Raw genomic sequence first — 20,691 nt, forward strand, 5'->3', positions numbered from 1 at the left:
TGTGTCAAGTGCATTTTAGAAATGAGCATACGGCACAAATTGATCTCCTGTCTGGGTCAAGGATATGGATGTGCGAGATGCTTTTAGAAATGTCTTCATGAGCAAAGCTGAAGGTTCGAAGTTTCAAAACCCCACAATTAGGAGAGACATTCCAAAAGAAGATACATTTTCTCATGACTTTCTTCCTCATTTGTGATATCGTTAATATTGCCCACGGAAAAGATGGTTCCTAGAAAGGCTACGCAAGTGAGATGAGCGACTCCTAAGGGCTCCTACTTTCGACAACGGCATTATCATTACCTGCAAATGTTTAGATGCCCGTGCCTTTTAAATCGAAAGAGGATCATCAATTATCTGGGATCCATTTTTTTTGATAGGTTCACTTCCTGACACTGCTGGAAAACTAATCTAGGAGTAGATGCAGAAAAGATGAGAGTACTCTCTCTTTTTTTTAATCAAACTACATTCAGAAACAGGACACTTTTTAAAACCCTGACAGTTCACAGTAACTAGTCCATCTCAGACAGCACGATAACAAAATTTCTGCCCTTTTAACCTGCAATGAAGCTCCTGTAGAGTGACCAGGCTTGTTCTTCGATTAGTCTTCCTTCAGTTTTTTATGCCTATGAAAAGCCAATTCCCTTTCCATGGGCATGCTGCCTGATTTCTGAATTACTAATACAAACGAAGTCTACCATGAAATTCAACTGCCAAGGTTGTTTCTAGACAGAAAGAAACCCAGTAAGGATTCATACTGGGAAAGACCACTAATGCCTTTCTTACTTTCCTTTCAATAGATGGCAAAGGCTATCATTTTTATTAATATAAAACTCATCAGATGGACACAATACCAAGCTATAACTAAATATGTGTCTTTGTACCTATTAATGAGTGCATCTCTCAGTTCTCCTCACTGGTGTACTGTAGTGCAGTGGAGAGTGGGTAATAGAACTGGTTAAGCTGCAAATAACAAGTATCAGTGTAATGCTCAGCATAAAGGCAACATCTATAATATAGCCCCTCCCCCTAAGAGTGAGGGACCGTTTACAAGATGGGGTCAGAAGATTGTAAGAGCAGAGGTTGGGGAGGATGGAGAGAAACTGTCTTCTGGAGATTTGAAGTCTGTTGCAGCTGTGAACTCTGAGAAGCTATGGCTGTCTGCATAAGACCTGTAAGTCAGTCACCACGTCAGCATGGAGAGAGAGGGTGCATAGTCCCTCCCTATTCCCAGCACTTAGGATGGTGCCATCCACATTCAGGTGGATCTTCCCATATCAGCTAAACAATTCTGGGAAAGTCCAGAGGTGTGTTTACTATTTGATTTTTAAGTCCCATTAAATTGGCAACCAAGATTAAACATCACAGAACATACGTAAGCAAACCTTGCTACTGAAGTTCCTCTGGATGTGGGTGCAGATGGAGCCACAGTGAGGGCGCAGAGTATCTTTCTGGGGTGATAAATATGTTCAAAAAATGAGTGTAATGACGGTTACACTTATTTGGATATAAACCATCAAGTTTGAACTGTGCACTCCAAATGGGTAACTTGTGAGTTGTGTCTCAATGATGGGTTTCTTTTTAGATGGTAAGATCTATGTAAGCTAGAAAAGTAAAAAACAAAACAAAACAAAAAAAAAAAAACTTTAGCCACGAGCCAAAGCAAAGGTAACTGGGCCAAAGCCTTCGTTTTGGTAAACTCATATGGTAAACAAGTTACACCTAGAGTCACCTCAGGGCTACTTGCTGTTTCATCTGGTGGCAAAGGGAAATACAACTGTCCCCACTCCCAAAAGAGTAACATGACTTCCATTTCTGTTAGTTTATAACCTTGGACAACATGAAAGAATTTCCTTAATTAAAATACAATCAAAATTGTGCCTAATATTAATTATTCTTACTGTATTTCTCACTTCACAACCCAAAGCCTTCAAAGAAGATCTTGGAGTTTAGTAGATTGAGTAGTCAGTCCAATGTGAAGATGAGATGAGACCATCTCATGTAGTAACAACCATCATCTTCGTGATTAAATGAGAACAGTGTGTTTCTCATCCAAGGTTCATGTCTGCAAGTGTCCACTTGTCTTAGGGATTTACTGCTGTGAAAAGACCCCATGACCAAGGCAACTCTTATAAGGACAGCATTTAATTGGGGCTGGCTTACAGGTTCAGAGTTCAGTCCATTATCATCAATGCAAGAACATGGCAGCATCCAGGCAGGAATGGTATAGGAGGAGTTGAGAATTCAACATCTTCATCTGACGGCTGCTAGCAGAAGACTGACTTCCAAGCAACTAGGGTGAGGGTCTTAAAGTCCACAGCCACAGTGACTCACCTACCCCAACACGGCCACACCTCCTAATAGTGCCAGTCTCTGGCTGAGCATATATAGACTATCACACCACTCATTCTCACTTGTGGGGGCCACTGCTGGAGCTTCCCATCCAGCAAGGAAGGGCTGCAGTCAACAACTCCACTCTCCTTAAGCTTGGAGATGATTTAATTTTTAACCACTCTTAAACCTTTAATCATCGTGACTTATATTTGAAGTGAACATTCATCAAGTTCTTACTATTGACTACTTCATCCCTACCAACCTACAGTTTTCTTTTTAAAAGCTGGAAAGCTCATACTGTACGTCAGTGAAGGAGTTCCCTTCCATGTATTAAAATCAAACCAGTTATTATAACACAATGGGATTGACACCCCAGGGTAAAGGATAAAAAGGGAAATGCGGCTACACTCACTGTAAGATGTAAAGAGTTTTAAAATAAGTTCCTTTCAACTTGAGGGGAGACTCACAGTGGTGTGAAAAGTGCTTTCTACACTGAGAATTCAAAACAACCAATTTAGATAAAAACGCAAATGCTGTACCATATAAGATCATAGTAATTACCAGCTGAATTTCTTGTTAAGCCCCATATTAAGAATTTGTATTTCTTCTTATTTCATGAAATTACTTAGGTCAGTTTCCCTCTGAAAAAATAAAGTAAATCTAACCCTACAGTCTGGATCTTTAGTCTATGGCAGAGAGTACTCTAGCATTTTCTTATAAAGATATATTAGGCGAGGTTCTGTGTAGGAACAAAACACACACACACACACACACACACACACACACACACACACACACACACACACACACAGTAGACTTGTTGGACTAGTTTACATTATAAGGTCTGGACCGTCTGCTCACTGAAGACACAGAGTACTCAGTACCTACTCAATCCATGAAGCCAGATGTGCCTCTAAAGTTCCAATCTGGTGTGAGAAGTTTGGATTCTTCTTGGAAAGTCACTGATACTGGTTTCTCCATGGTTTAGGAGATTGAGTATAGGACCCTGCACATGTTAGACTAGTGCTCTGTCATCGAGCTTCATCCCGAAGTCTACAATCAGCTCTGAAAAATCACATGCTTGGTCTTAACATTAACAACAAATACAATTTCAAGAAAACTAAATAATTTGAACAATCAAAAGAAATCGAATATAAATAGCCAACAACTATTAACCATCAGGGAAATGAGAACTAAAACCACAACATGACATCATGGTGCCCCAGTTAGAATGGCTGTTATAAAAAATAATAATGATGGAAAAGTGTGGGAACAAAAGAACTCTGTAAGAACGTAAATTATAACCGTGGTGAAGAACAGTGTAGAGGTTCCCAAAAAACTAAAAATAGATCTACTTTGTAATCCAACTATCCCAATATAAAGCCAGTCTATCAGAGATCACTTCATGTTCATGTTTATCATGGAATTATTCACAACAGTAAAGATATAGTATCAGCCTCAAGACGCACCAAGAAAGGAATGGATATACAAATATGGAATAGCAATTTGCAGGGAAATTGATGGAACTAATGGACATTATGTTGAATAAAATAAACCAGACACAGAAAAATAAATACCACATGTTCTATCATATGTAAAAACGAAAAGAAAAATAACCTTAACTTGGAATAGTGATGAACTGGGGTTTTGAGGGGAAAAGTGAAATAAAGCTGGATTTGACTTTATATGGCTATATATGCATATATATATTTATGCATATGTTGAAATATTATACAGAATTGTATTTATACATATAATTAATACATCTTAATCCAAACAATTAAATATAGAAGCAATTCTTATGTACATGGCCCATTAGCACCTTTTGTCATACTTAGAATGTGTGAAAATCTCCATGTGATTTGTATTCTCACACTTTTCCAGCATCACTCAGTCTCCCTCACTGCTTCCCAGACCTCCTGCTTCTCTGTGTACAGTATATCTTTTTACTGCCAGCTTTCCCCACTCTTCTGGCCTTTCTGAAGAGCAATTTTCTGACCACTTTACTCCCTAGACACCCTCTGTACCCTGAGCCTCTCACTGGGCTTTTTCTCTTCTCTAATTGCTCTGTATTTTTGTTTATTTGGTTATGGGCTGTTCTCCCAAGACACACTCACCCTTAACTAACACACACACACACATGCACACACACACACACACACACACACACACACACACACACACACACACACACATCACATCACACCATTAGACTATAAGTCAAACAAATTCAGTGGCTATCTCTATTTTGTCTCTAGAAGAAATTCAGTAAGTGTAAGTTGATAAGAGCAAGCAGCCAAGTCTTTTGCCTGGTTTATACCTTTTTTTTTTTACAGAATTTTTTTTTATTCTTTTCTTCAAAGTATTTGACTGTACACTTACACTGTGACAGCTACTCAGACACTCCTCATTGATAGAATGAGCTCATGGTGAGAGCTTGTTTTCTGGTTTCCATCTGCCCTTGCCCTGTTGGTGAAGAGACCCACGAGGCTGCAGACAGGATGTGCACAGTCTTAGTTACTAAAGAGTGGTGTGACCTAAGTCAAGCTGATGCCTCTTTGGGAGTCAGTTTTCATTAGTCTGATGGAAATAATACTGGGTCCTGCCTCGTTGTATGACTCAGTCCGCAAGCCTTGCCAGACTCAGAGACCTCCCTGAAACTTTTGCTAATCTTGCCTTCAAATGGAGTTTTTATTTTGTTATTCCCATGGCTGGTGAGTTTGTAGAAGAATCTTAATTTGCCATGCCCAAAATATCGGGAGAACCTCTATTAGTCTACCAAGAGCACTCCAACCAAACACCACTGGCTGAGTGGTTTCAGGAAAATACTTTCCACAGTTTTAGAGGCCGGGAGGCCAATATCAAGAGGTGAGCATAGACGCTCTCTCTGGAAGTGCTCGTTGTTCTGCGAATGGTTGCCTGCCTGGTGTGCGCTCCACCTGTGTGCTAGCTCCTGCTGTCTCTTCCTGTTCTAAAGAAGACACCAGTGCACAACAGTGAGAATCCTCACCTTACAACGGTGCTTGGTTACCTCCATAGAAGACTTCTCTCAACTACAGTCACACATTCACTATAAGAATGTGGATTCAAAATTCAGATTTAGAATTCATGGGAAAAGTAAAGGGATGTCAGGCATAGTGGTTCACACCAGAACTCAAAGGGCATAGGCAGGAAAGTCAATTTCAAGTGCAATCTGGACTACCTAGGGAACATGTCTCAGGCACAATAAATAAATAAATAAATAAATAAATAAATAAATAAATAAACAAATATTTAAAAGAATGAATGAATGAATGAACCAACAAAAGTCCCAGAAATGTTGACTTAGGCCCTAAAAGAGTACATTAGCCCCAAGGCTCTACATACTTTCTTTAGTAATTTTTCTTTTCTGTAATTCTGCTCTCTTGAATATTTATAAACACATCTACAGTCATACCCATTTCTCACACATAAAAATGAAAAATAGTATTTGGAGATATGAAAAATACTAACAATGTGTTTTTCATTATAAGAAAAATATAAATAATATGAAGCTTTGTACTTAGCATTTTAATGAAATGCTACTGTAAACATATCAATTATTTTACCCACACGAAAGTGGCTTTTGAAAAACATAATTAGTACCTTTCTTAAGCATAGTTTTTGAAAGATTCATCTGTCCTAGTATCTTACATCCAATTTTCAAATATTGATAAGAAAACCAGAATGAATATAAATCTGTGGGTTTACTGCTTTGGACACAAAAGTCAGATGATAATTTTTAAAGCTTCTACTTCTAAATAGAAATGATATACCATCTTACATCTGCTCATAAATAGAAATGCCAAGAGATTAAATCCATGTGAATTGTGAGACCTTAAGCTGTTAAGACAATACTTAGATATGAAATTTATAAATATGTATGCACCTGACCTGAGAGATTCAAGAGACCCAGAGAGTGCCTGCATTTTACTCCATATGCATGGCCCAAATATGTCTTCTTGTGAGATCCATCTTTCAAAACAACCCATTTATGCTAAAAGATACTGCTAAGGGAAAAAGATCTAAAATAACACTTATACCTTTTCTAAAGAAAAGGTCACTGAATCAGATTACTATTTACTCATTATTGTAGAAAAGACCTTCTTCTTGACTTGTTCTAAATGTAGAACCCTGAGTTTAAAAAAAAAAATGATTTGATTCAACTTTCTCTTTCTTGACCCTTCCGCATGACCTGGCTCAGAGTGAAGGATCAAAAGACACTTAAAGTTGATGGTCATAAACACACAATTGTGACCTTGAAGGGTCATGACAGCAGCGGCTTACTAAAGATGTCTGATGAGCCTGAAGTGCCCTGGATTTTGAACCCTACTTCCAGAAGGGCGGAGAATGATAGAATGGGGATACCCTTGATAAACTATGCCTAAAGTTAGAAAATATGCTTTGAGAAGCCCTGTTGCAGTACTGGTCAGAACATCTGAGTTCTAGCTTAAGTATTCCACAGACAAGCTGAGCCATATCGTACCAGGTGCTTAATTCCTCCATCTTGAGTCTGTTGATAGATGAAATTTAATTAAGCCCATCAGACACCCTGCGAGCTCCGACAGTTCATGCACAAGACAATTTGAAAATGAAGAAATTTCAAGATTCCGCAATCAGGTTGAAACCTGCTTCGATTAGATTAGGTTTCCTAAAATTCTCTAACTCCCGTCAGGCTGCTTTCTGTCTGGTTCTTTAGCTGCCTTCACATTCCCTCCTGCTGGGACTTCCTCCCTGACTGTCCTACCTAATTCTAATTCCTTTTATTTAAGATATATTTGTTTCTATGTTATGTACATTGCTGTATTGTTTGTCTGCGTGGCTGTGTGAAGGTGCCAGATGATTCCCCGGAACTGAAGTTATAGACAGTTGCGAGCTGCCATGAAGGTGCTGGGAATGGATCCTCTAGAAGAGCAGCCAGTGCTCATAACACTCATCATCTTGCCAGCCTTTTCCTAATTCCAATTCTTGAGCACACATGTGTCCATCAGTTGAAGCCCCCGGCTCATAGACATTTGGCGTTTGCACGTCATGAATCTTTCAAGGACAGAGCAGAACGGATCAGGAAAGATGTTCTTCCCATTGTTCTCCAAGCATGTTTTAGGTGTCTTCAACTTCACACCTTCATTTTACTCACTCCAACATCCCAAGATCACAAGAAAATGAAAATTTACACCTGTAAATGTGTCACCAAGTAGATAGAAGTACCTGGTTCTTACACCTCCATGCACTCTTTATTTTGAGCATGCTAATGTTCGATGTTCCTAAATTTGTCCAGGAAAAGCCTTAAATTTTCTTCTTGTGATCCCCTTTCAGATGAGAAAAAAATTTGATGCTAGGCATATAGCTAAGTAAAGTGGAAACACAAATCATAAAGCAATTTATTTTAAAATACTTGCTTGGCATACGTATATAAATTTGCCAACTTTTAAAGGTGAAAGTAAGTTTGCATACTAATAAGATAGACTTAATTTTACATGAAGAATTAAATTGTGGATGAATATCTGATTCTGTAGGACACATATTATCTTTAATATTTTCCTGAAGTGATCTATATTTTGATTTTTGTAACCACCAGTTCTGACAGTTCCATTTTCACAAATAAATAGTTCAAAAATGCTAGAAGCAAGTACAGTGAGGGCCATTTCAGAAACTTCTGCAAATTCTGTTCTAATCCCAGGCCAAATTTTCTTCCTTTAATAACTTTTAATAATAAAACTGAAGTCAGCAACTCATGCATGTTTTAAAAAATCCAAACATTCAAATATAATGCAAATTAACTATATACTAACTTGATACTGACATGCTGGGGACAGTAGAAAACTATTTTTTTCTCCATCTTTATTAACTTGGGTATTTCTTATTTACATTTCGATTATTATTCCCTTTCCTGGTTTCCGGGCCGACATCCCCCTAACCCTTCCTCCTCTCCTTCTCTATGGGTGTTCCCCTCCCCATCCTCCCCCCATTACCGCCCTCCCCCAAACAATCACGTTCACTGGGGGTTCAGTCTTGGCAGGACCCAGGGCTTCCCCTTCCACTGGTGCTCTTACTAGGCTATTCATTGCTACCTATGCGGTTGGAGCCCAGGGCCAGTCCATGTATAGTCTTTGGGTAGTGGCTTAGTCCCTGGAAGCTCTGGTTGCTTGGCATTGTTGTACATATGGGGTCTCAAGCCCCTTCAGCTCTTTCAGTCCTTTCTCTGATTCCTTCAATGGGGGTCCCGTTCTCAGTTCAGTGGTTTAATGATGGCATTCGCCTATGTATTTGCTGTATTCTGGCTGTGTCTCTCAGGAGAGATCTACATCCGGTTCCTGTCAGCCTGCACTTCTTTGCTTCATCCATCTTATCTAGTTTGGTGGCTGTATATGTATGGGCTACATGTGGGGCAGGTTCTGAATGGGTAGGTGTTCCTTCTGCCTCTGTTTTACACTTTTCCTCCCTATTCCCTCCCAAGTAGAAAACTATTAAGTGGGTTTGAAAATGAACAGGGAATTCTGTCCACTACATGCAGACTAGTCTTGAATCTGAGCTGTTCCGGGCAGTGTTTGTTGGTGGTCCGTGGCGTGATACAGTGCTGCACGTGAAACACACGTGCTGTGTCCTCAGGGTCGGTGTTGTAGCAAAGTCATGTGATACAACACGGGCAATAACCATCGCAAACACCTTGTATTCGTTTTACATTTGATTTGGAATTCAATTTTGGTCATAGTTAATTCATAAGCCATTTAGTGTCAATTTGTTTTAAAACCCTTTCGTAACTCAGGTTCATGACACTGAGGGTTATCGGGTACACGAGGTCAGACAAGGCAATACCTAGAAAGTGATTCTTCTCCTTTCTTTCACAGGTTTCGAGACACATTGTAGGTTGGAGAGCTGTCTCCACGGTTAATATCCTTAATATCCCCTAAAGACGCTGGTTTGATTCCTAGCACCCACATTGGTAACTCCATTGGTAACTCCAGTTCCAGCAGGTTGTATGCTCTCTTCTTACTGTACGATCCAGGCATGTACATGGTGCACAGATATACATACAGGAAGAACACTCAAACACATAAAGTAAAATAAAATAAGATAAAATAAAATAAAATAAATAAAAATGAAAAAAACCCCAGACAACTGGGCATACAATGAAAACATAGAGATAAGCTCATTTAATAGCCTTGACCCTCTTATTACCAACATGTGCATTTTCTATAAAGCTATGAAATATGTGATATTCATATTTCAATATGTGATATTTTAATACTAAATATGGCAACTAGTTATAGATAACTATGTTATCTATCTTTATCCCTCACACAGAACCAACCTAACAACTAAACCACAGAACTAATCTTTTGCTTATAAGATTCAAAAGTCTTCATAGCTCCATCCTAAAAGGTGAAATCAAAGGGTAGCTCTGTAACTCCTAGTTCAGTTCAATGCCACATGAATCTATTGGGTAAACTTCGTGTTGCTCTACTATTGTGATGCTGGGGGTATCAGACAGAACACCTTCTTCACCCCAGGCCTACTCACACAAGAAAGAAGACGGGCTTTTGTAGGTTGCAAGTCCTGGTCTGGTTTATTTATAAAGCAATAAATATTTGAAGCACAAACAAACTGCACGTGTGTAAACAAACTGTACAATGACTGATGGGAGATGGGAGAGGGCCTCAGAGGATTCCAAGCACAATACTGTCATCCTGAGTGTAAGGTAGCCGCCTCAGAAGCACTTGCGGTGGACAATGGAGGGCCCGGCCTCATCGTACTCTTGCTTGCTGATCCACATTTGTTGGAAGGTAGACAGAGAGGCCAGGATGGAGCCCCCAATCCAGACAGAGTATTTACGCTCAGGGGGAGCAATAATCTGCAGAAAGAAAACAAAACCATCAGTGTGTTCTGAAGTCCCCAACAAGGGAGCAGGAATATTCATAGAAGAAGCATCACAGATTAACTGACGATAAATAATGTAGGAGATGTTATACCATAAGCAAGGAGCCGATGGGGTTGTGCAATCTTTCCCAGAGTTCATTGTTTCTATTTATTTGTGCATAGAGAATAATATAGCAAACATCTAAATGCGAGGAAGATAGCTCAAAAGCTGTGGGCCTTTTAAATGCATAGAGAAGTTTACCTGTTGCTCCCCCCACCCCCGCTATGTTTCAAATATCTACTTCTACCCACTATTTAGAAGCAGTCCCAAAGTTTCATATCTTGAGAAAAATGCTACAAAAAAATCAGGAATCGTGCTAACACTAAGCAGAAAACTTAAAGAAAATAGGAAGCTAAAATACAGGAGAAGGGGGTTGGGAAGGAAGCTTGCTTTAGAACACCGAGTTCTGCCTTTGCCTCCCACTTCCAAGTGTTCCTGACCTTAATCTTCATGGTGCTGGGAGCCAGTGCAGTTATTTCCTTTTGCATACGATCAGCAATCCCAGGGTACATGGTGGTGCCTCCAGACAGGACATTGTTGGCGTACAGGTCTTTGCGGATATCGATGTCACACTTCATGATGCTGTTATAAGTAGTTTCGTGAATGCCGGCAGACTCCATACCTAGGAAAAAGCTCCGCTTAAGTATTCACAGTACGCTCTGGCTAGGGTGGAGGGGAGAAAATGGAATTCCTCTGTGCTGGTAAGCTGCCACCGTTGATATCTAAAACATATGTTTCCCCTACAACACACTGCTAGGAACAGGTGGAACATGAGGCTCCACAATGTACTAATAGATAATCCAGGACAGACTGCCAAGAGATAGACAGCTGTGTTCAGTGCCTGTTTGGAATGAACACATCCTGCAGCCATCAGGAGTACGGAGATACGTTACAAAAAGAATGACACACGTTTAAGTGAAAATTTGTTCTGAGATAAATCTCACTCTGTGACCCAAGAGAGACTTGAACTCAAGTTAATCCCCCTGCCTCAGTTTCTGAGCACTGGGATTGCAGGTGTGAGCTAACACACCTGGCTTATATTTTTAATTTACGGACCAAAGTCAGAATCCAGCTTCATCTGAGAGCAAGTATGTAGGAAAGATATTTGGTGACATCAAGGGTTCAGTTACCAAAATGAACAGAGTTGTGGTTGCATCGAATGGTAAATTACTTAAGTCTAGTCCATTAATAATGGAACTTCTTAGGATAAATTGGCTCTCTTGGTAATCAGGTATGCTCTATTTGCTGACTGTTCAGTCTCATTCTCTACTGTGAGGTAAACTCAGCATAACATCTTCATTTTTTTAACTAAAGCACCGTAGTCTTTCTCCTTACTGAGGTATCAGGGGGCAAAATTGAGCTGGGTAAGATGCCAGATGTTGACTCAGGAACCCTGTCATGCTTCTAAGTAAAATGGGTTTTACTCTGGGTGACTCCAGAATTTCTACAGAAGCTGAGCCTCGGCACCAGAAGCCGCCCCTTACCAATGAAAGAGGGCTGGAAGAGAGTCTCAGGACAGCGGAAACGCTCGTTGCCAATGGTGATGACCTGGCCATCGGGAAGTTCGTAGCTCTTCTCCAGAGAGGAGGAAGATGCAGCGGTGGCCATCTCATTCTCAAAATCCAGGGCGACATAACACAGTTTTTCTTTGATGTCTCGGACAATTTCACGTTCAGCTGCAGAGACAGAGGGCTTCATAGTCAAGCTCTGAGGAGAGGATCGAATATGGGGAAGTAGGTATATCTACCAAGGAAGCAGAAGCAACAGGCATGTGCTGTGTCACACACACACACACACACACACACACACACACACACACACACACACACGCACACACTCACCGGTGGTGACAAAGGAGTACCCGCGCTCAGTGAGGATCTTCATAAGGTAGTCAGTGAGGTCCCGACCAGCTAGATCCAGACGCATGATGGCATGGGGTAAGGCATAACCCTCATAGATGGGGACGTTATGAGTCACACCGTCGCCAGAATCCAGAACAATGCCTGTTAGAACAAAATAGGTGAGAAGAGGATGAAGCGCCGAGAACCACTGCTTCAGTCATAGTAAAAACCTGCTTCTACTTGGGTAAGGGAAACAGTCAGGTCCCTTAATGCAAAGAATAAAAAATGACCATAATGGGTGGATGCTAACACCGAAGGCAGTGCGGTTTTGTCTTTAAGTATTGTTGTAGGAAATTTTCCTGGGGACACTTTCAAGTGGCCATCGCTCTTATCAACCATTAGCATGTTACATAAGCGTCCAGGCGTGCTTTTCTTGGGGCCAATCCAACTTAAAATGTGTCTCTCTGTTTTAATCCAGACCCTGCAGGGGAACGCCTGTCCTTGAATATGTCTGAGGCTGTGAATGTAGCATCTCACATATCTTGAATAGGGGAAAGATCTAACTCCACGGGTTATCGGATTTTACAGTAAATGTTCCTGAAACTGATTTGCTAGTCCTTTCTCTCAGCATAGATACCTTGCTAGAGAGAGTTAGGGAGAGGACCTTTTCTGTGTCGGGAGAGAATTCGGGTTCACAGCAAAGTCAGTGAGTGGAGACTGATTAACCAGTGACTGTTCCCAGCCCAAACAAACCTGTGGTTCTCCCAGAAGCGTACAGGGACAGCACCGCCTGGATGGCCACATACATGGCAGGCACATTGAAGGTCTCAAACATGATCTGTGTCATCTTCTCACGGTTGGCCTTGGGGTTCAGTGGGGCCTCAGTGAGCAGGGTCGGGTGCTCCTCAGGGGCCACACGGAGCTCATTGTAGAAGGTGTGGTGCCAGATCTTCTCCATGTCGTCCCAGTTGGTGATAATGCCGTGCTCTATGGGGTACTTCAGAGTCAGGATGCCTCGCTTGCTCTGAGCCTCGTCACCTACATAGGAGTCTTTCTGCCCCATACCTACCATGACACCCTGTAAAAAGGAGAAGATGAGAACATCAAGTTCTCAACAAGGCAAAAAAATAAAAAGAACAGTCCTGGCCTTGTTAAGCTATATCCAATCCTCAAGGTAGTGAAGAGCTGTAAAATACTAGGAAAAAAGTAAAAAAAGAATTTGAAAGTTAGGGATGCTGGTTCACGCCTATAAAACCAGCATTCAAAAGGCTGGAACAGGTCACAGCTTCCATTTAGCCTGGTCGGTAGAGCCGAGTTCCAGGCCAGCCTGGGCCATAGTGTGAGACCCGCCTCCAGGAGTGAAGACATAATCCTAATTTTAACGAATTACTTAGACTCATGTTATATACTTCATCTCCGCAGCAGGAAGTGTGTGCATTAATTTGATTATAACTGTGGATGAGAGAATAAAGGGATTTCCCTGAAGAAGCAGAGCCTTATCTTGTTCTTGAAATAGCATAATGACTTCATTAAATTACTAAGCTTATCACTGATGTCACCTAAGAAATAGATGACCATCTTTTGGCACAACTGAATTAATTAAGTCCCCTTAAGAAAAGGTTTTGACACTCATCCACTGTACATAGGCTGATAGGCAGCTATCACTCAGCTGAAAAGTCAAACCACTCAGACTATCCTGGAGTAGCCTTCACTGGCCAAGCCTGAGGACTCCAGCTCTGTGCTCTGGCAGCCTGTCTGGCCAAGCATGCGACAAACCCAGAGAGCGTGGCATTTCTTTTAATAAACAAGGTGGTATGCCACTATCACTGTGGCACTTGTTGCTCTAGTCACATCTGACTTCTAAAAATGCAGCACCCAGGAAGGAGTGTCCATTACAGCTTTGGGGAGTTCTGAAAACTGGCTGTGAACAAGGGGGAAGAATGTAGATTGGGTACTGGTTATTTCCAAGTAGCTACATTACTAATAGTTAGCTGTATTGTTGAAACTAAATTGAACAGACAAAGAGCCTAGGGGAAAGAAGAAATTCATGTTTCAGAGACACAAAAGACACTGCAGTTGAAAACCCACAGGTTCAGAATGAGAAGCTGGTGGCCTTTCACAAGAGAGCTGACCCATCAACAGGTGAGCCACTGCAGTGGACTTCCTGGAATCTGGAGGTTCGCAGGGAGTTTCGTGGGATGGCTTGGATTTGAAACTCACTCTGCTTCACATGTATGACCTAAAGGATCTCTGAACAGTTGGGTCAAGACAGTCACTTCCCAGATTGCTGGACTGAGAGGGTGACCAGAAGGGGTCTAGAATATGGACAGGGAGCAGGCTAGGAGGAGCGGAGAGTGTTACCTGGTGGCGTGGGCGACCCACGATGGATGGGAAGACAGCTCTGGGAGCATCATCACCCGCAAAGCCAGCCTTCACCAGTCCGGAGCCATTGTCGCACACCAAAGCTGTGGTCTCCTCGTCGTCACACATCCTGGTACAGCTTCTGTGGGATCTGTAGGCTAAGGAAAGAAGAGTGGTCCATGCTCAGTGCTTGCAGAGCTGGCCTCCTTCTGAAGGGCCCAGTGGGGTTATTGGATTGTAGAGAGTAAGGAGACAGCTGTACTCTCCCTTATGCTCAAGATAAAAACCAAACCTAAACAAAAAAGCCTTGGAAGAATCAGGGAGACTGACTGTGTGGGTGAGAGAAGGCTGGTGAGACCCCACCCTTGCTCTTCTAGCCAAGAGGCTCACACACACACCCCCTCCCGCCACGCAAGGAGCCATGGTCCTAACCACGGAAATCCGGCCCTTTCAGCTCCTTTAAGCTCTCCACATTTTCACCAACAGAAACACCATTCTCCTTCCCTATCCATACAGGTGAAAGTGCAAAAGATCAGTGACCCACAAAAGCTCAGGTGGTAAGACAGAGTGAGCTCTTGTGCTGTGAGGATTTGATGAGATCCAGGACAAAAAAGTCAAAACCTCACCAAAAAGTTGGCTTAACAAAACAAACAAAAAAAAAAAACAATCAAAACAAACAAACAAAATCAAAACAACAAAACTCCCGAAAACTAAGAGTGTGGGATCCCAAGAGCACAAAATCCTCGCAGTGCTGACAGGGCTCTGCAGGGAGCAAGGGCGGAGCGAGGCTGGGACTCACCGTGCTTTGGGCGGCTGGGTTCAGCTGGGCTGGCGCTGGTGGCAGGCACTAGGTGACAGTCGCCTGGAGCGCGGCTTTATAGCGCGCTGATGGACGGGGTCAGTTGGAGCAGCCGGGGGCAGGGGTGGAGGGCCCCTGAGCTGCCACCTTGCCTTATTTGGTCGCCTTAGCACCATCTAGGACCGCTGAGGCCATTCTTGGAGCCAAGAGCAGGGGAGAGGATCAGCCAGGGGGCTCCCAGACCATGTAAGGAAGGGGAGGGGGCAGCCAGAGCAATGGCCATATAGGGATCTAGGGAGGGGCAGACCGGTAAGGGGTAGGGGGCAGGGGAAGGTTATGTGATGCCACCTCGACCCTTCCTCCTTGTTGGGATGGGGGAGCTCCCTAGTTGTGGAGTGGGTTTATTGCTTTTCCAGACTAAAAGACAATAAGTCACACACACACACACACACACACACACACACACACACACACACACACACACACAAACACACACACACACACCCCAGAAGCTTGGCGCCCTGCCCTTGGAGAAGGGTCTCGACAGCTGAGCTGGGGCTTCAGGGGAGAGACGAGCAGCTTCTCATCTTCCAGCAATGGGAAATAGAGGAGCAGAGTCCTGGCAGTTGTCATAGGCACAAAGAGCACCTTGGCAGGACATTTGAGTACCTGGATGTAAGAGGGGCACCTGGGTAGTGCACCTTCTGGTCTCGTTTAGCCTGAGCTGGCACTATGCCTACCTAGATGGGAAAGCCAGGATTCACCATCTTGGACCCACCCCAGACATGGTCCTGAGCTGGCAGAGAAGCTGAGGGGGGTAGTCTGAGGGTCTGGCCAAGTCCAGCCCAGAGGCCAAGCAGCTCTCATCCACTCCACAAGAGTTTTGTTCAAAATCAGATTTCAGTCTATGGGCCACAAAGGGGGTCTTCTGCTGCCAAAGTTAATGGAGGAACCGATACCAAAAATATCCCAGGCACTTGCTGGCAGATGGATGGGCATCTTTTAAACAGGCGATAAATTTCTTCAACCCAGGTAATGACACATCCTGAAAAGCAAATGCTTTTGTGGAGAAGTTCATAGCCACTTAGGATATGAGAATTTACCAATCCTCCTATGCAAAGTGAGGACCGTGGGCAAACAGCATCTCCATAACTTGGGCGATTTAGAAATGCAGCAACCCAGACCCCACCCCAGATCAGATCTACTGTATGGCAAGATGGTCATAATTAGCATTTAAAGTGTGGGAAGCATTACTACAAGTGAGTGTCATCTTCGTGCATTTTGAAAGAACTTCACTTTTTTTTTTTCAGAAAGAAAAAGAAAGATAGTGAGGAGAAAGGGAGGGAACAGGAGAGAGGACATAGATTGCCCTGGGGTGCCCTGTATTCTTGGTTTTTGACTAGTCCTTGGACTTCTAATGCTGCGCTTTTCCTTCAGTTCACACCAGTTAAAAATAGAAAACTGGGCACCGGCATCTCTGTCCAGAGTGGGCTTGGATTGATATGCTGAGGAGGACTGCTGATTAGATATTTCTAGGGTCGGGCAATGCCGGGCCCTCCTCTCAGAGCTTCCCAACCATGTTTGGGGATGGTCTGGGGATGAAACTGCTGGGCAGCTGAGCCATGGAGACAGGGGAGAGGCCTGTCTGGCTGAGACCAAGCCCTGCCATACCTTCTGCAGGTTACAGTGAGAATGCCCATTGGCAGGAAGCAAAGAGCAGTGAATGGTGCAGACACAGAGAAAGGGAGAATCAGAGTGACTGATGGGCTTCAAATCCCGCCTCTATGACTTAGCTAAGTACTGCGCGTTTGGTCTCGGGCAGGCCAGTTAACTCGTCAAGACCTCATTCCAACCCCTGAAGAGTGGCACAGTAACTCAGTTCTAGGGTGTTACTGAGGACTGGCCCACAAAGAGACAAGTCGTGTAAGTCAGCAAGACAAACTGAACCTGATCTATTATCATCCGATAATGATTCTTTTAAAGGTAGGAAAAGCTTTCTAGTTTGAAAAATTGGGTCACAATCATTTATTCCTCGATTCAGCAACATCCCACTGATTATGAGGCAGAATTCAGTGATAAATAGCACAGAACAGGACTCACCCTCAGTGGTAATTGTGGAAGTCAGAGACGTGGTCCATGCTTGGAAGGCAGGCGTGTTTTTACTGGGTTATTACAAATGGGGCAGGGGGCATCTAAAAGGACTTTCAGAGACAGCCTTTTTGAAATATCATTTAAGTTTTTTTGTTTTATTTTGGTTTTTGGAGCCTTCGAAATAGTTTCATAGAGACTAGGATAAGCCCCCAACAAACTGGGTAATAGAAGATGACCTTGAACTCCTGACACCCCGGTTTCTACCTCCCAAGTGCTGGGATTCCAGGTGGCTTAGTTGTTTCTAACGTAGAGTGGATCTGAAGTTCATGAACTCGTGTGAGGGCGTTTGACAGTGATGAGAGATCCCCATCACTGCATGTGTGCAGAAGCTCTCTGGAGCTGGGAACGGTGCTGTTTGATCTGATACTCTCAGATTCTCTGAGGGCTTGCTTACCCACTCCCAGACTGTCAGTCCTGGTGAAGCCAGGCTTAGTCCGCTGAAGACCGCCTATGGGAGGTAATACGCATCCTTAAGACATTTTTAAACTATGTTTTGCAGTCCATTCAGTACACTAATTTTTGAAAATTACGTATTGTTATTAGTGTCCCTGGAGTGCGGTTGGTTCCACAGTCCGTGAGGAAGGCGCGAGGCCCGCTCGGTGGAGCTCTTTTCCTCTACTTCCTTCAGGGGTTAATCTCAGGCCCTCAGTCTTGTGAGGTAGATACTTTTACCTGCCAAGAATATCGTCAGGCCTCAACTAGACTTTTAATACTTGAAGCAAAATATATTTTCATGTATGTTATATTTATACTAAAAAAATACTTTTTCTTAAAGGTTTATGACAAAAGCATTCAAAGCCCTTCTTCTAACTTTGAGATATAATGTGCATTATCTATAGTTACCCTACTGTGCAACAATACACAAGGACTTATTGTTGTCTAACTGTAAGTTAGTACTTGCCAATCAATCTTCCCCATTTCTGTGCAGACTCTGCTCTCTCCAGCCTCTAGTAACTAGAACATGTGGGGTTTGTCTGGCTTATTTCACTTAACAGAATAATCTAGATATGTTTCCATGAATGTTTTTGTAAATGAGAGACTCTCTCTCTCTCTCTCTCTCTCTCTCTCTCTCTCTCTCTCTCTCACACACACACACACACACACACACACACACACACACACACATCATGTCTTTTATTCACTAGTTGCTAGACACTGGTTGCTTGCATTTATCAGATCATATGAGTATTGTTGCAATAAACACTGCAGTGCAAACAGCTCCTTACCATACAGACATTGTTGTCATTGGAAACAGATTCCCTGGAGGGGGGGTACTGCATCATGTGATAAATAACTGACATTTAAAGTTTGTGAGGTATCCAAAACTCCCTTAATGGCTGAACTAATTTGTATTCCATCCAAAGTGGGCCAGAGTCTCCTTTCCTCAATATCTTTTGTTCTTTTTATAATAACCCATAACCTGAGGATGAATGGATAGCTCATTATGGTTTTGGTTTACATTTCCCCGATTAGTGATTCCGTTCCCCTAATTGTTCATGTGCCTGCTGGCCATTAGCCATTTATACATGTTTTCTCCTGAGAAATATCTATTTAGATCTATTGAAATTTCAAAGTTTTATTTATTTATTCAATTTATTTATTTAACTTGGCTATTAAGTTTTCTAGTTCCTCATATATTTGAGTGTTAATCCTTTGGCAGACAGAGTTTGCAAGTATTTCTTTCCATTCTGCAGGTTGTCCTTTTACTGAGAATTGCTTCATTTGCTGTCCAGATACAGGCAAGCAATCATATTTGCCTGTTTTGTTTTCTTTTATTTCCTGTGGCTTCTGAGTCTTGCCCTTAAAGATTTATGGTATTCGGTACTTACTACTGTGTCACTGTTCATATCAGTATTTACTATACAAATGCTGATACTACTGTACCACCCTCTATATCAGTATTTATTATCGTATCACTATTCCACATTTTAAAGACACTAGGCATTCAGTATTTACTATTGTATCGCTGTTCATTTCCACAGTTTAAAGACACTAAACTCTATTTTATATACTTTAAAACATAAGTTAATTAAGTTGGTAAAAATCCCCAGCTTTTCATTTAAGGCAAATCTTCAGTGATTTATTTAATTTGGAAACTGAGATAAGCGAGTGCATAGTTCAAAAGTGCTAAATGCATTCGCATTGTTATACTGTCAGACTTCATGTTATTTGTTCATGCTTATTGTAATTAAAGTGACTTTCAAATTCAGGAGTGACTGCGCCCTGACGTTTAAGAGAGTCCTGGTCCTTGGAATCTGGGATTCTACCTGAAGTCACAAGGATGAACAAATGGTAGAGGCCTAGAGAGAGGCGCCTGAGTGAGCCTGCTTCCTAACCAACTTCTCAGAATTGTCTGCCGCTGGGCTGCCTAATAGAAGCTCAAGTTCTGGGATTCCACCCTTGAAGAGAAATGAATCTGCACTTCGTGAGCCCTCACCCCGTAGGCCAGGTGAGTTTTTCCTTTCCACAGTGCCTGGCTGTGCTTTGCCAGCACACAGAGCTTTGCTGGATTGTAGCCCAAACTGCCACTGTTGGCCAGAGTCCTGCTTGGCTGACCTTGAGTGTCCCAGTGGGATAGCAAAGCCAGGCGGGTCCCCAGGGCTGTGGAGAGCCAGCAAGGTTCTTCCTGGCGCAATAGGCCGTGAGGGTGACGTGCAGAGCAAGCTAACAGGACAGAAGGTGGGACAGTTCCCTGTGTCCTTGCCTGGGGGAAGCCTGTTTCATCCACCATCTGCTGGGATCTGAAAGGGAACAGCCCAGCCTCCTCCCCTGCACTGGGGGATTAGCAGTCACTTATCTCAGCTGTTCCTCCATTTGGAGGTGTCGTGGTATTTACAGAGAAGCCAGAAACAGACCAAGCCACACTTAATTCCTCCCCACAAGCTGCCCTACCCCTCAGTCCCTCCTGCATTCCATGTGCTGGTGAGGAGCCTGGGAGGGGCTCTCTCTAGACCAAAGCAGGGTGGCGCAGGTGGGCGGGGGAGGGCGGAGGAGGGCGGGGAGCGGGGTGGCAGCCTTCTCAGACATTGTTATCTCCTTACACACTTCTATCTTCGTGCCCTCTGGCTGGGGCTCAGTTTCAATTTTCATTAAATAAGAAAGAGATGGGACTGGAGAGGTGTAATCGCCCACACATCCTGGTACTCAGGGATGGCTAATCTGCTTGTTTTTGTGCAACCACCAAAGAGATTAACCTAGCTGGGAGGGTATTTTGACCCCAAATCGATTCTGTTCTTGGCAGATTCCAAGATTCCAGAAGGAGTACCTGCCTT

General features: G+C 42.9%; 1 protein-coding gene and 1 long non-coding RNA gene across 21 annotated transcripts in view; one reads left to right on the forward strand and one right to left on the reverse strand.

The window, feature by feature from the left end:
• The window catches only part of LOC120101628 (uncharacterized), a 54,729-nt gene that overhangs the window by 28,362 nt on the left and 5,676 nt on the right, over positions 1 to 20,691 (forward strand). For 18 of the 20 annotated variants that reach the window (XR_010065291.1, XR_010065295.1, XR_010065298.1 and 15 more), the window contains one exon: positions 19,630 to 19,868. This is a non-coding gene — a long non-coding RNA (uncharacterized LOC120101628). Of the gene's footprint in view, positions 1 to 9,197; positions 9,756 to 16,661; positions 17,252 to 19,629; positions 19,869 to 20,691 lie in introns of those variants that run through there. The other 2 variants (XR_591602.4, XR_010065302.1) reach the window with 2 other exon arrangements.
• Actc1 (actin, alpha, cardiac muscle 1) lies at positions 9,895 to 15,431 on the reverse strand. The gene is given in 7 exon segments (NM_019183.1): positions 9,895 to 10,201; positions 10,708 to 10,889; positions 11,752 to 11,943; positions 12,109 to 12,270; positions 12,862 to 13,186; positions 14,470 to 14,627; positions 15,269 to 15,431. Coding segments are annotated over 6 exon segments (1,134 nt in total). The 5' UTR covers positions 14,599 to 14,627; positions 15,269 to 15,431; the 3' UTR covers positions 9,895 to 10,057.

Source organism: Rattus norvegicus, chromosome 3, assembly GCF_036323735.1.
Source record: "Rattus norvegicus strain BN/NHsdMcwi chromosome 3, GRCr8, whole genome shotgun sequence".
Lineage (NCBI taxonomy): Eukaryota > Metazoa > Chordata > Mammalia > Rodentia > Muridae > Rattus > Rattus norvegicus.